The sequence below is a fragment of the Lepidochelys olivacea genome, assembly GCF_965140295.1.
Source record: "Lepidochelys olivacea isolate rLepOli2 genome assembly, chromosome: 4".
Lineage (NCBI taxonomy): Eukaryota > Metazoa > Chordata > Testudines > Cheloniidae > Lepidochelys > Lepidochelys olivacea.
Window position 1 is genome coordinate 130,186,985 of NC_140414.1, and position 14,412 is coordinate 130,201,396.

Genomic DNA, 14,412 nt, shown 5'->3' on the forward strand with positions numbered 1-14,412 from the left:
CACTGCCTTTTATACTTTTTCTATCATTTTCAGTTTCACAGGATACTCTTTATTTCCTGAGTTAAACAGCTACGTAGTGGTTCCATATTCTGTTAATTGACTACCCTGCTGTACCCCAGAGGTGGCTGTATTTTAGTGGTGGGAAAAGTGACCCCTCTATTAGCCTTTTCTCAGCCTAAATCATAGAATCATAGAATATCAGGGTTAGAAGGGACCTCAGGAGGTCATCTAGTCCAACCCCCCGCTCAAAGCAGGACCAATCCCCAATTAAATCAAACATCAAATGGATGTTTGTAGAGCACTTTGAGATACTAGTCAGAAAGCTGCTATTGTTATATACATTTAATATCTTATTCCTCCTGTTCCCTGGAGGCCCCCAAGTATCACGTGGTTATTTTTGTTCTAGTGTGATATATGCTCCGTGTTGTTGTGTTTTTGATAGATCCTCCTGAATGGGTACCAGATGAAGTCTGTAGCTACTGCACTGCATGCAAAGCGCCTTTCACAGTAATTCGCAGGAAACATCATTGCAGGAGCTGTGGCAAGGTAATGACTCAGTAAAAACAACTGATATGCTGTCTGCTGAAAAGAAGAGCAAATTCATGCAAACCCCAGAAATTCACAGTGCAGAGGCAACCATGCCCTCTGCATCATAAAACCCTTGAGCCCAAGATTTTTTTAAGGGACTTGTGATTTTGGGTGCCTATATTTGTGGGAGCCCAATTTGACACATTAAAAGGGCATGATTTTGTGAAAGTCAGGAGCAATCATCCTCTCAAAATCAGGCCCTTTTAAGGTGTCTCAGGTTGGGCACTCAGACTCAATACTAGGTTTTTTTAAAATATTGCCTCGAAGCTTTAACAATTTCCAGCAGCCTGCAGTGTGGGAATGGCAAATGTTCCAGCTTTGGGCACTCTGTGTCCTTGCTTTTGCATGTGTTTACGTTGCATACAGCATTGTGTACAAAGTGTATGAGCTGCTCAGCAAGTGTGAGTGGGAAGGTTAAGCGTTAGTCACACTGAGGTCCTGCGCACTGAACAGTAGTGAGTCTCCAATCCCTTCTGCACTTTCTCTTTCTTGTAAGTGCACAGGAGAAAAAGAGATGAGATAGAGAATGGGTGTTTCCAAGGAAACATGCGGTTAGTCCTTTCTTACAATGTTACACTTAAGTTGCAATTTAAATAATGCTTCAAGAGTCCAATCCACCATAGTCTCACTTATGCAAGGAGTCCCATTGACTTTAATAGCACTGTTCACGTGAGTAAGGAGTACACACATAAGAGACGCTATGCAGGGTCAAGGTACAGTTTATTGTGGTCCCTGCCCGATGAAGGCTTTTAGCTAAAATACACTACAAGGTGTTTGTCGTAGAGTTGCCATCTCAGACTGCTTCTTCATGGCACGGAGTGGCCTTGAGAACGCCCCACCCTCAGTTTCCCCTTCTCAGGATTCCTCAAGAATACATGTAGGCTAATAACAGCCGTGTCACAGGACAGTTTATTAATATGGACATCTAAAATCCCAAAATGGACTTCAAAGGTCCTGGCACAAGCACCTTCTGTGATGCTTGGCTCTTGATCAGTCTCAATCATTCTTCAGACTGGAAGACTCTCAGGTGTACCCCTGGCGCCCTCTACTTGAGTTCAAAAGCAGGAATAATGCAAACCTTGTCCACCCACCTGGGCTTCATAAAAGACTCACATCCCTCCTGCGTCTTTTCTGGCTCCCTGCCCCATTACGGGATAGTGGCCTCAGGAGTGCACCCCTGGGCCTTCCTCTTGCTCCAAAGTCTGCTTCTCACACTACCCAGGCCTCCTGGCTTCCATCCCGTCTCTCTTCCTGGAGAGCGCCTACAGAGCTTTCTGCTCTCCACTGCTTTTTGCTCAGGCAATGAGACCTCCGTGTCTGCTCTCTCTGTCCCCTTCCTGGCTGACTCTCAGTTCAGGCCTGACTCACCCAGAGTCCCTCCCCCAGGAAGACCCAGGTGCCTTCTCTTAAGCCCAACTCGGAGGTCAGCTGACTAGTCACAGTGCACTGGCCTCATCCCTCTTAAAGGGCCTATGACAGTGTTGCTTCCTAGTTCCAACACCTCACATAAAAGGGTCATGCACACAATTTTCTGTTCCTTCCTTTTTAAGAAAACAGATTTAGTCATGTCAAATAAAAAAAAAACAGTAAGTGGAATCAATCTCTCTTGTATTTTTCAGATCTTCTGCTCTCGCTGTTCCTCCCACTCTGCTCCATTACCTCGCTATGGTCAGATGAAGCCTGTCCGTGTCTGCACTCACTGTTACATGTTCCATGTCACTCCTTTCTACAGTGACAAAGCTGGTATCTGACATAATAAACTAGTGATGTACCTATTGGAGTCTTATATGGACTGATATTACATTTGATCTAAGCCAAGAATTAACTTGAAAGAAGGACCTTGTGTGGGCATGTAGGCTTTGTCATCCATTACTATAAATTTTGTACAGGCAGTTTTTATTGTATTTTATTAAGCTGCTAAAGGGAAGCATGACGCGTCTGTAGCTGTTAGGCTACAGTACAGTCTTCCATAAATTTCTAATGTTAATGTTACAATGCCATATGCAGAATAAAGCACACTGCGTGGAAAGAAATAGGGCTCAGAGAATTGAACAAATGTTGCTGCTTATTTTACAAATTAAGAACAGAGTAGGTGGTTGATTCTAACTTACTCATCACAGCAAATCATTTCCAAACCTACGACACTTCTGCATTCACTCCTGTTCTGGGATGCTTCTGAATGTGAAGATCAGCTCTTTCCCGCCGATTGCTATTTAGCTTTTCCATTGCTGGATATAAGCTACCTGAGCTAACATTAATTGAGGCAAAATATTTCAAACTTACATTCAGTATTCATGTAGGCAAAATTCTCTTTGAACCAAATAGGAAGAACTGAAGTTTCCAGAGCAGAATATTTCTGTTGCCTTTCATTTATTCATCACAGCAACAATTCAGTGTCTTCTAAAAATTAATTCTTACATATTTTAATTTAATTCTATATAATTTGTGATGTTTGAAGTTGTTTACATGCAGCATAGTTCAGACCAATTCCTGGTAATAAAAATATAACATGTGAGAAAGACTTTGGTTTGCAATATCAATAATGAAATACTAACTAAAAAACAGCTCCAGAGGAGATATTCAACAAATTAATGAATTGCTGTTAGAAAAAACCACATATTTTTGGAAAAGTTAAGCACTATAAATGTCACATGTTACAGAACTTATCCCAAGCTGTGTTTTTTAAATTTTTAAAATGATTTTCTAAAGGCGAACATTAAACAATACTGTATATTTTTATTCAAAAGGTCTGAAATATTGGCCTAGCATCTGAAGTTTCTTATCGTCCATAGTTGGCTGAATAATTTTTATAAAATATTTCATACTCTTACTTTTAGATCACCCTGCTACCACCCCAGAAGACATTTACATTTATTTTAAGCACCACAGATAGATTTTGGTTCTCCTTGGATTGGAAAAAAATTCACATAGATTCATGCAATGATCTTGCACAAAGAGCTGTGTGAGTACTGGATTTTCAAAGGTGTTTGGACATGCTTTGAGTTAGCCACATTAAAAGAACAATGCAGCATGCTGTGGTTAGAGAGGAAATTATAGCAAGAGCTTTTTGTGGTATCCCATTTGGTGACTTGCAGTATCACACAGTGTTTCAAGCTAACGGAGAGAAGATAAAAAAGTTGTTTGCACCTTTTTGCTCAAGAAGGGTCCTCATTTAAAATGACAAAGAAAATCTAGTCAGTATTTGTTTGTGTGTATGTGTGTACATTCCCTTTGCTTTGTGATTTTTTTATCCAATGCAAATGAGCCATATAAGGGTATACAGCTTGTTGAAATTGCTGCCATATAAATCAGATTAAACAGCTTCACTAGTTTATGTGAAATGCACAAGCCTTATGAAGCTAGCTGTGGGTAAATTCAGCTGTGGTATGTTCTCACTTTATTTATATATATGTTTTTTGCAAAGTCTCTTTCACATAATCCTCAAATTGGAGTGTCATCATTCACCAGAGTTTAGCTGGCTCAGGGTGGATAGCTTAGATGTGAGGTGGGTCGTATGGTACAAGCAGTGATACTTATTCAGGCTTAAATCTCAGGCTTCACATTGCAATGATTATTGCAGTTTTATTTTTTGAGAAACAACAAATCTAATGCTTCTTTTATAGGATGAAAAAAATAAAATGCAACCAACTTCAATTGTGAAATAAATATGCACAAAAGTTGCTTCTGTGAAAAAAATCTCATTTAATGGGCTGAATATTATTTATTCAAGCTTGTTTTTATTTTGTAAATGCTGTAATTCAGAATCATTTCCATAAATATGATATTTAAGGATCTCAGACACTATAGTTTCTTATGTAAATACAAACTCCTATTTCTCTTACTGAAAAGCACAATGACTATATCAATACTAAAATGCATTTGCCTCAAGGAAGACTTTCGTCTTGTAATCTCTTCAAATAATTAAAACGTCAAGACTTTCTACTTCCATGTGCTGGATTGCTGTTTCATTTATTGGTCTGTTTACACACAGTGACAGTTGACATCCTGTCAAAGAAATCGGTCTCAATCCATTCACACTGTACCTAGTTTATAGGTTACACAGGAGAAACAAAAGGTTTAAACTTTTAGGAAGCAATTTTTCCCTTTGCAGAGGGAAAGTGAAAGGCCTTTTTAACATTCAGGGCTTAAATGATGCATAGGCCCTTGTGCTGGTGTTCTACACAGGGATGAATTTCATCCTTTGAGAATGTGTTGTACGTTATGTCCTTATGTGCAATGACTGCTTTGCAAATTGGATATACTGGGTCAGACTGTGTCAGATTTAAAGAAGAATCCATTCTATGAATGACTAAAATCTACAGTAAGAATAATCTTCCCTGGATTTACCGGAAGTGTTCTTTATACATATGCCTGACACAGCGAACAGCACAACATGTCAGTTGTGAAAGTTGTGGGAGTGTAATACATCCTGTGAAACAGGTTTCAAATAATCTGAAAAACTATCTTTGGATGGCCCTTTTACTCGATAAAAGCATGTTGTGGCCATGTAACCACAGCTTCTTAGTACTATAATAGTAGTAAAAGTTGAACGGAGATGCTAACAGTAACAACTAATTTTTGTATCTGTGGGTAACATCATAGTTTCAGTGGGGTTAGTGTACAGAATATTTAGGGCCAAATAATGTTCCTAATGACTTTAGTGGAAGTTACGTAAAACTGAAGGCAGAATTTGGTCCTAAAAGAGCATGTCCGTGGCATCCACAATGGTTCACAATCTGTCTAGAACAGGAAACGGGGCAGTCTTGGGTTTTTTCCCACAACCATGATTCTATTCCTTATTTGCCAGCTCCTTTCAAAGGGGTCACGGGAGAGACTGGAAGTGAACAAAAGCAGCATTACCTTTGATGGCCGTAATTCACATGGTCAGGGATCTCCTAACAAGCGGAGTATATACGTAACAAGGCTGGTTTCTGAGGAAGCCAAAGAAAAATTATAAAATAATCATCTCTCCATGTTTATATTAATGAGTCTTTGCTTCCTGATCACTCTCATACAGTTGGTAAAGTGTGGTGGGGTATCAAGGGCTCCCTCTTGTCATGAAAGAAATAGGAATAAAAACTATACTTTGACTTCAGAGAGAGCCTATTAGCCAAGAACCTCAAAACACTTTAAAAACATTAAACAGGCCTCACTACAGACCCATGAAGAGGGAGAGATCAAATGGATGGGCAAGGAAGATGACTGTGTCTGCATGTTGTCTAAACAGACAGGGGTAGAGAGAGAGAGAAGAACATTGAAGGAGGATATAACAATGGCCTGAGTGGGAGATTTTGGTGGGGGGAAGAGTCAAATACAATTCCACCGCAATCTTCCCCTTGAGCTGGAGGAAAACAGCCGCACTCTCAGTATCTTGTCCCCAGCTGAACTCGCTGTCAGATTAAACAAACTGTAAGATGCTGTGTCTGCATCCTCGGTTACCTTGGCAATCCTTTGATATCATCTCTTTACCACGTGCCAGGGCTGCAGCTCTCCATTCCATTGCAGGCAATCAGAGAGACTTTTATGCTTTCTGCTTCATTAAAATTATTGCTTAAACATCTTTATTTGTAATTATGACGGGTTATGCTCCAGGGTCAGATATGTATTTGTAGATAGGAATGAATGCTGTACCTTGCTGGTAATGTTTTGCTGAAATATATTTTGTATGATGAGGAATTTCCTCCCTGGGGAATCCTTTGAGCACTGAATCGTCCAGTCTCTTCCATTTTCACTGATTTATTTTCCCTTCCCACCATACACTTCTCTCAGTTTCTTCTGCATAGAAACTGGGCAGAGTAGGATGCAACCTCCACTGGAGCTCATTAATACTACAGTTCATACAACCAGAGGCAATGTTACAAAGTGCTTCAAGGAGCTTCCTTTCCTATTGCTTCTGTATAGTGCACCTGCCAAACTCAGAGGTGCTGGATGATTCTGAATTTTCCCATGCATGTTAGTGCATGATGCAAATTCTAGACCATCTGGTTGGCCTGTTAGCATTGTCACCACTTAAAAAAAACCATATACCAACAATTGCCACACCAAGGTGTCTAAAATGCAGCACTATTTCCTTATTCCTAGAATAAGAGAGAAGGCAAGGCTGGTATCTCAGATCCCGTGTGTTAACTGTTACTAAATATTTTATCACTGAGAACACTCTATTTTACATTAACTAGTATTAACACTGTGATAGGAGTTTCTCTTGTCTTTTAAAAAGGATACAAAAGATAAGAGGTTTGTTGTTTGGCTGTTTTTAACCACAGGTCTGTTCTCATTAGGGTTAAAATGTGAAGATAATATTACCCTTAATCATCAGTATTATTGGAATCTGCACCCAGTTGCTTCTGTACAGGAAGCAGCCTATTCTCCGATAAGTAGGCCTGAACAATTTCAGCCATTCATTTCACCACTTGTTTTTATGAACCATAAGAGATCTGGGTCCAAAGCACAAGCTTCCCCACTGACTTCAGAACCTAAGTGAGTAAAAATAACTGACATTCTGTCAAAGAGGACATTGAATTTGTCACCTCCAGTCACGGATCTGCCTCCACAATGGCAGCCAACCCATTGTGGATCTGATCAGGTTGATTGCAAAACAGATGGAGAAGTCCTCTCAGTATGAAAGGTCTGACCGTTTCCAAGTGGAGGTCACCAGGACTCATCTGTCACTTTAAACAATTCTGCAAGCGATGGCAATGATTGTTCATATATCCCCCTGGATACGAGAGACACAGTCTTAGTAGACAGACTCTGCCCTTTACAGCTTACGCTGTCAAGGCCTATGCCTGAAAGCTGTTGAGTTGCTGCCATTTAATGGAAGTGGAAGACATTCGATATGCTGCAGGAGAAGGTTCTCAGCACGTTACAGGATTGGAGTTAGAGAAGGAATAGTGAGAAATGTCTGACAAAAATGGGGAATATGGACTGATGAGCTGCACTATAACATGGAAAGAGGCCATGCACATTTTGGCAACTCATTATTAGGCCTGGATGTACTGACACAATGTTTTGAGGGCCTAAAGTCAGGCAAGAGGGTGTGAGTGATGTTCACTATTGCATGGCCAGATGCAGCATAGCTGGGCATAAAAAGTTCTAGTGTGTCTGAGAAAGGCAGACAAGACCAGGCTTCTTGTTCTACTTTCTTTTAATCACCCCAATCACAGAAAGTGAAGTCCACACAACAGTAACACTGCTGACAAGCATTCATAGAGGATTTTAACACTTGGGTGTAGGTTAAACCTAACTGTTATTCCAGAAAGCTATTTGTCTAGTCTCATAATAATACGTGGTTCCTTACAGGACAATAAAAGACATGGTCATTTCCCCCAACGGGGCTTATACTTTGTTTAAAGAAACATAATACAAATAAGTGTTCTTGGGAAAGGCTAGAGAAGGATGGGAGACATGAACAGGCAGTGGAAAAGAAGTACTGTCCTGAGGGCTATGATTATTAGAGTGTGGGTAAAGTTTTCAAAAGCACCTAAGTCCCATTTTCAGAAGAGATTTAGGAGTTGAAATTCAGTTGGATTAAAGCACTTTTAGGAACCCAAATCCTTTTGACTTTCAATGAGACTTAGATTCCTGAGTCTCTTTTGAAAAGGAACTTGAGTCTCGTAAATCACTTGTGTGCATTGGAAAATTTTACATTTTACATTTGGAGGAGGGACCATGGGCCAGCCACATACTCAGCCAGTTATCTTAAAGCAGCCCCACTGAAGTCAATAGCTTCCAATGAAGTTTTTTCAAGTCAAATGAGCTGTTCTGATTCACACCACCTGAGGATATACCCCATTATGTCTTTTCTTGTATTGTCATCTGAAGCAACCTATTGGGCACTCAAATAATCAGTTTGCCTGTAGAGGGCATATAGTGCATGAGGGTTGTTCAGGAGGGCTGGCCAGAAAAAAGGAATGACGTTTTTAAAAAAAATTCAAGATTTTGACATTTGTTTTTCTTCCTTGTCGGAGCAAAACCAAGACCTTCTAAATGTTGTCATGAAAAAAATGGAGAGAGCACCCCATTCCTGAACAACCAACAGGTGAGTGTCCTAACCACTGGGCTATTCAGGTGGGGGTTGGTTTGTGTGTGCCTCTCTGTTTGTCTTCCGCTCTTCCCCCACCTCCCTGAAATTCCATCCTGGCCCTGAGACTGATAACATTCCCACTAAAAGTTTCCATGTAGATGAATCGGCATTTTCCGACCACCACCCACCCCCTTCCCCAAAATTGTTACAAAATTCTATTGTTAAGCAAGTTTCTTATTACTTATGCTGGAAGAGCCTTTCTGAAATACATAAATAATTTAAATCACTTTCTTTGGCTCATCTGTGAAAATCTAATGGGTAGTAGTGAGGATATGCAAAGTTTTTTTCACTTGTACAAGTTCATAAATACATTTAAAAGAAATCAGCTTTGGGATTTCCCAAGTCTCACAACTTTGTTAGATGAAGGAGGAAAAAACAGAGAAACTAAACAGTTCAAATGTCCACACTGTCAATCACTGAAATGTTTGATTTCATCTTGGGATTTTTGGTTCTTGTAGCTGCTGCAAAGAATAACATTAATGTCTGATCTTCTCAGGAAGTGCTCTTTTTATCAGGAAACAGAAGTGAAAAGTGTCAGTTGAGGTTTATAAACCATGTCTTTTTAGGAGTAAAAGCGTTATATAATTTTAAATATTAGTACACAGTGTTACTGGAGAAAGCCTGCTGCATTCACCATTCAAACCATTCAAACAAGGGAATTTAAGTAATTTTTTCCAAGTATTTGATACTACACGGCCAGTGTTCTGAACTATTTCACAGCTCCTTACTCCAGGGGTATCTGAAGTCACGTTCTCCAAACAAAGCTGCCATCTAGTCTTAAAGCCAGGTCCTGCATCAGTGTTACTAAAAGATTCTGCATCAGTGTTACTAAAAGACGGCTTCATGCTCATAATAGTTCACTGTGTTCTCAAAAGCCACCATCTTTTCTCAAACTTTGATCAGCTTTGAGCTTCAGCTCTTAAAAAAAAATATAGGAAACACAACAGACTCAGACATGTCTAAATGCGGATATGCCCTCTCATTTCTTCGTCTGACCAGCACTGAAACAACTTATCTATTATTTGGGCTGAAGGGAAGGACATTGCAAATAGTGCCTGTCTGAAAACTTTAGGTTATAAAAGTTTTAGCTCTTAGATCCCTGTTTATATTCAGAGACTATACTTCCATGAAGTGTTTGTCTTGCACTGGAATGCTAGCTTGAGGAAATACAAAGGAAGGAAACAGGCTTCAGAGTGCTGCTCCCTTCAGAGAGAGATCCTACCCTACGTCTGAAGAAAAAAGGAAGCAGGGAGGATATAGAGTGTGGACTGAGCAGTCAAGCCTGGGGAGAAGGCTTGAGCTGAGCATTTTCCATCTTATTATTGTCTATGTTAATAAAGTCAAATCCCAGGAAAGGGTTGCATTTGGATCATTTGTTCTACGTGGACTGTGTTTTAGAGCAGATTAGGAAAGTCACCTGCTCAGATAGACCAAGGTATGTTGATCATATACTTCTTCTCAGCAATATTAACAAAAACACAAGTCCTAAGGAGTTTTTTTTCTTCCTTTGCCTTTCTGCTCAGTTTTGTTGCAACAAGAAATAGAAACATTGAAAACTTTCTATTTTAAAAAATCTTGATTGATATTAGAGAGACAGGGTGAGTGCATTAATATCTTCTATTGGACCAACTTCCATTGGTGAGCGAGACAAGCTTTCAAGCTTACATAGAGCTCTTCCTCAGGTCAGTTTTAATTACTATTGTCATAAATAACTGAAATATCCACAATATGATTATTCATATTAATATACCACAAATACAGAATATTAAATGTTTGAAATAACTGGAAAAATCATTAACCCTAAATCAATTCTGCACACACTTGCTCCTACTGTAAATATCTCAGAGAGCAGGGTATCTGAGTGACAGTACAGAGTAATAAAACGCTGGTTGTCTGGCAGTTGAGAGACAAGGTGGGTGAGGTAATGTCTTTTATTGGACCAACTTCTGTTGGTGAGAGAGACAAACTTTGGTGCTTACACAGAGCTCTTCTTCAGGTCAGCAGATGTTGGTCCAATAAAAGATATTACCTTATTCACCTTGACTCTTTAATATCCTGGGACCAACACAGCTACCACACCACTGCATCGATGGAAGATTATCTGGCATGTCATTCCTGGAAGTTTTCAAGTGCCCTCTCTAGGCATGGCTGATGCCAAAATGTGTTATATACCACTGGAAACCAGTACTTGCCAAATCATGTCCTCATAGCTACCCTGTGTACTGAGGGATTCAGCACCTGATGGTTCCTTACTCTGTGACCTCATTTACTTTCCTTGTAGTTTCATGTGAAATGTCTATAAAATTGTTCAGGCTCCTGACATAAGTTCACGATACAGCCTCATGGAGAAAAAAGTGATGAACTGGTATATCGCTAAAGTAAAAGTTCTCAAGAATATGACTTTCTTGCCAAAAATATAGTATTATATTTTAAGGATATTTTTTAAAGAGCATATGGTGTTCCCAGGAGCTAAGCATTGTTTTGTTTTATTGCCAGGTTCTATTTGCTTTTTTGGGGTTTTGTATTCGCTAGAATAGTGCACTGAGGGATAAAGATGAAAAGAAAACTGCCTCGCTAGAGTTTTATACTGCATTCCTCCTTATGTTGTCTTAGTGTCTTTTGTAAGCACCCATTTTGATCAGACTTGCACTGTAAAAGTTTGTTAGAATAGATTGTTTTGTATTTTCCCTTGCATTTGTAGTTTTAATAGATAGCGTAAAAACAGCTAATTTCTGCTGGGGAGTAAGCAGGCACATAGAGAAACAAAGGGATGCTAGAAGAACACTCACAAGACATAGTGTGGGTGGGAAAACATCCTCCCCACCCTTATGTGCACCTAAGAGTGTGAGAAATGATACACACATTTGCCACAGTGGGCTATACACATGGACCCAAGGGCTTCAGGAAAAAAATGTGGCTGACTCAAGTATATATATATATATATATATATATATATATATATATATATATAATATTGCTTTAAAAGGGTCAGTTTTACAAAGCTGAAAACAGTTAAGAGCCAAATCAGCTGGGAGATAGCATTTAAACAGAAAAATGTGAATGATAAGTGGGAAGTGTTTAAGAAAATTTTAATAGATGCCTGAAAAGCCACACTCAAGAAAGAAGGCTATACTGGTTAAAAATCAGCCTGGCTTACAGGGGAAGTATAATAATCATTAAAAAACAATATATAACAAATGGAAAAAACCAGGAAGTAGATAGTTATAGGTTATAAATTAGAAGCTAGGAAATGTAGAACACTGATAAGGGAAGCAAAAGGACACAAGGAAACATGTATGGCCAGCTGAGCTAAGGAAAATAAGGGGTTTTTAACATATATTAGGAACAATAGGAATTGTAATAATGGTATTGTTTTATTACTAGATAGAAATGGTAGAACTCTCAATAATAATGCGGAAAAGGCAGAAGTGTTCAATAAATATCTCTGTTCTATATTTCGGAGAAAGCCAAATAAGTTTATATCTGTAATAGGGTAGACTAACTTGCACATGCCCTCTTGCGGCCACAGGGTGGCCCCACAGGCAGCCTGCCTCAGTATCTCCCTTCAAGGGGCTCCTTAAATAACTTGCAGACCTTTTTGTCCATTCATACCCCTTCTCAGATTCAGATTTATTTAAATCAACAAACATTCAAAATAAAGTTCTTAGATCTATCTGTTTACTTCTTTTTCTGGTCACTCCCAGGTCTTTCCTGCTTCTGCCTCATCCCCAAGTCCCAGGTTTCTCTACTGGAGTCTACTCACTCACAGCAGTTCTGTATTCCACTCTGGTCTCCCTGAACATCCCTCTTCTCCACCCACCTCCCATGCTTCCTACTGTCCTTTATAAGAGAATCAGATGATCCCTGTTCTGACCCTTAGTAACTGGGTTTGGCTGGCTCCAGGCCTCTAGCCCCCAACCCTGTCACCATATGATGAAATATTTTCCATTCCAAAAGTAACTAAGGAGAATGTAATACAGTAGCTACTAAAATGTTAGATATTTTTAAAATCAGCAGGTGCAGAGAACGTGCATACAAGACTTTTAAAAGAGCTGTCCAAGGAGCTCTCTGACTGATTATTATTGATTTTCACCAAGTCTTAGAACACGGACAAAGTCACAGAGGACTGGAAGAAAGCTGTCATGAATTCAGAGTCTGGGCTATGCCTTGGCCTCTAAACAGTCCCCAGGGAGTAAGCCCTTTAGTATGCTGGACCCCAAGGATCCACACTGTTATACAAGGGCAGGCCTGTGGTTCCAGCAACTCTGCTTTTCTCCATGGCTTTGTGTAGCAAGTACAACTGAAGTCATACTCTTGAGAGAGACTTTACCTTCTTAGGGAGCAGTGCATTTCAGTAAGTATTTGCAGTGACACTAGGCAGCCTTTTCAGAGCAAGATAACATTTATATCACCTGCAATACAGCATCTGGAAGTGCTTAAGTTAGAATGTGAGAGATAGTCTAGCGTTCAGATTGGTGGAAGCCCAAGATCCATCTTCTGCTCAGATTCCAGTTCTCTCTCTTTGTACCTCTCCTCAAAGTCTTGCAGCCAACTCTGACTCATTCATAGATTTTTAAGGCCAGAGGAGACCATTATGATCATCTACTCTCACTTCCTGCAAAATACAGCCCATATATTTCACCCAGTGATTCATTCATCAAGCATTACAGTTTAAAAGTGCTATGCACACAGTACTACAGGAACTAATTGCCCTCAATATAGGTAAGTTATCTCCATGCTATAGCTGAGGAAATGAAGAGAGAGGTGAAATGACTTGCCCAAGGTCACACAATTGTTGACATACATAGGCTTGAAACTCAGGAATTGCTAGCTCCCAGCACCTAGCCCTGTATCTTAGGTCACAAGGCATTTCTGACATCTGAAAAGATTACATTCTTAGTGGACTGAGAGTCTTGGAGCTGCCATAGTCCCCAGACTACCATATTTTTATCTGCTCTGGGCCACCCTTTGAAGGTTAGCCTGGTGTCTATTCTAGTCATCCCTGTTTGTCACCCAGTCAGACTATTTTCCTTCCAGGTCAGGGAGAATATTGCTCTAGGCCAGTGGTTCCCAAACTTGTTTGGCCGCTTGTGCAGGGAAAGCCCCTGGCGGGCCGGGCCGGTTTGTTTACCTGCCGCATCCGCAGGTTCGGCCAATTGTGGCTCCCAGTAGCCACGGTTCGCTGCTCCAGGGCAATGGGGGCTGCTGGAAGCGGCGGCCAGTATGTCCCACGGCCCGCGCCGCTTCCTGCAGCCCCCATTGGCCTGGAGCAGCGAACCGCGGCCACTGGGAGCCGCGACCAGCCGAACCTGCGGGCGCAGCAGGTAAACAAACCGGTCCAGCCTGGCAGGGGCTTTCCCTGAACAAGCGGCGGAACAAGTTTGGGAACCACTGCTCTAAGCCATGCTGCCTTCAGCCTCCTACGTGTGCTAAAGACCTATCTAGAAGGAGGGAGGGGTTGCAATACTCAATACTTGACGGACCTACTCCAAAGGTGAGCCTATAAGAAAAGACTGAGTTACTCAAATGTTTAAAAGAAATGGGAAGTGTATTCCACTGAACCTAGAGGAGACAGTAGCTGCTGTGGTGCGTAACTCGCAAATCGCAATGTCTGTTATTTAGCTTGATTTAAGAACTACCCATGCTAAATATGTTCTCCTGTTATAGCCAGGCCTTATCATAAAAACGGCATGCCCTTCCAATTGCTTTGTTACAACTTTCAAATCCAGCTGGACAGCATA

General features: G+C 40.5%; 1 protein-coding gene across 6 annotated transcripts in view; it reads left to right on the forward strand.

Moving 5' to 3' along the window:
• The window catches only part of ZFYVE28 (zinc finger FYVE-type containing 28), a 308,906-nt gene extending 305,651 nt beyond the window's left edge, over nucleotides 1–3,255 (forward strand). For 5 of the 6 annotated variants that reach the window (XM_084625713.1, XM_084625715.1, XM_084625716.1 and 2 more), the window contains 2 exons: nucleotides 443–546; nucleotides 2,208–3,002. In XM_084625713.1, the coding sequence (XP_084481839.1) occupies nucleotides 443–546; nucleotides 2,208–2,339 (236 nt within the window). In that variant the 3' untranslated portion in view covers nucleotides 2,340–3,002. Of the gene's footprint in view, nucleotides 1–442; nucleotides 547–2,207 lie in introns of all 6 variants that reach the window. The other variant, XM_084625714.1, reaches the window with a different exon arrangement.
• The last annotated feature ends 11,157 nt before the right edge of the window (nucleotides 3,256–14,412 follow it).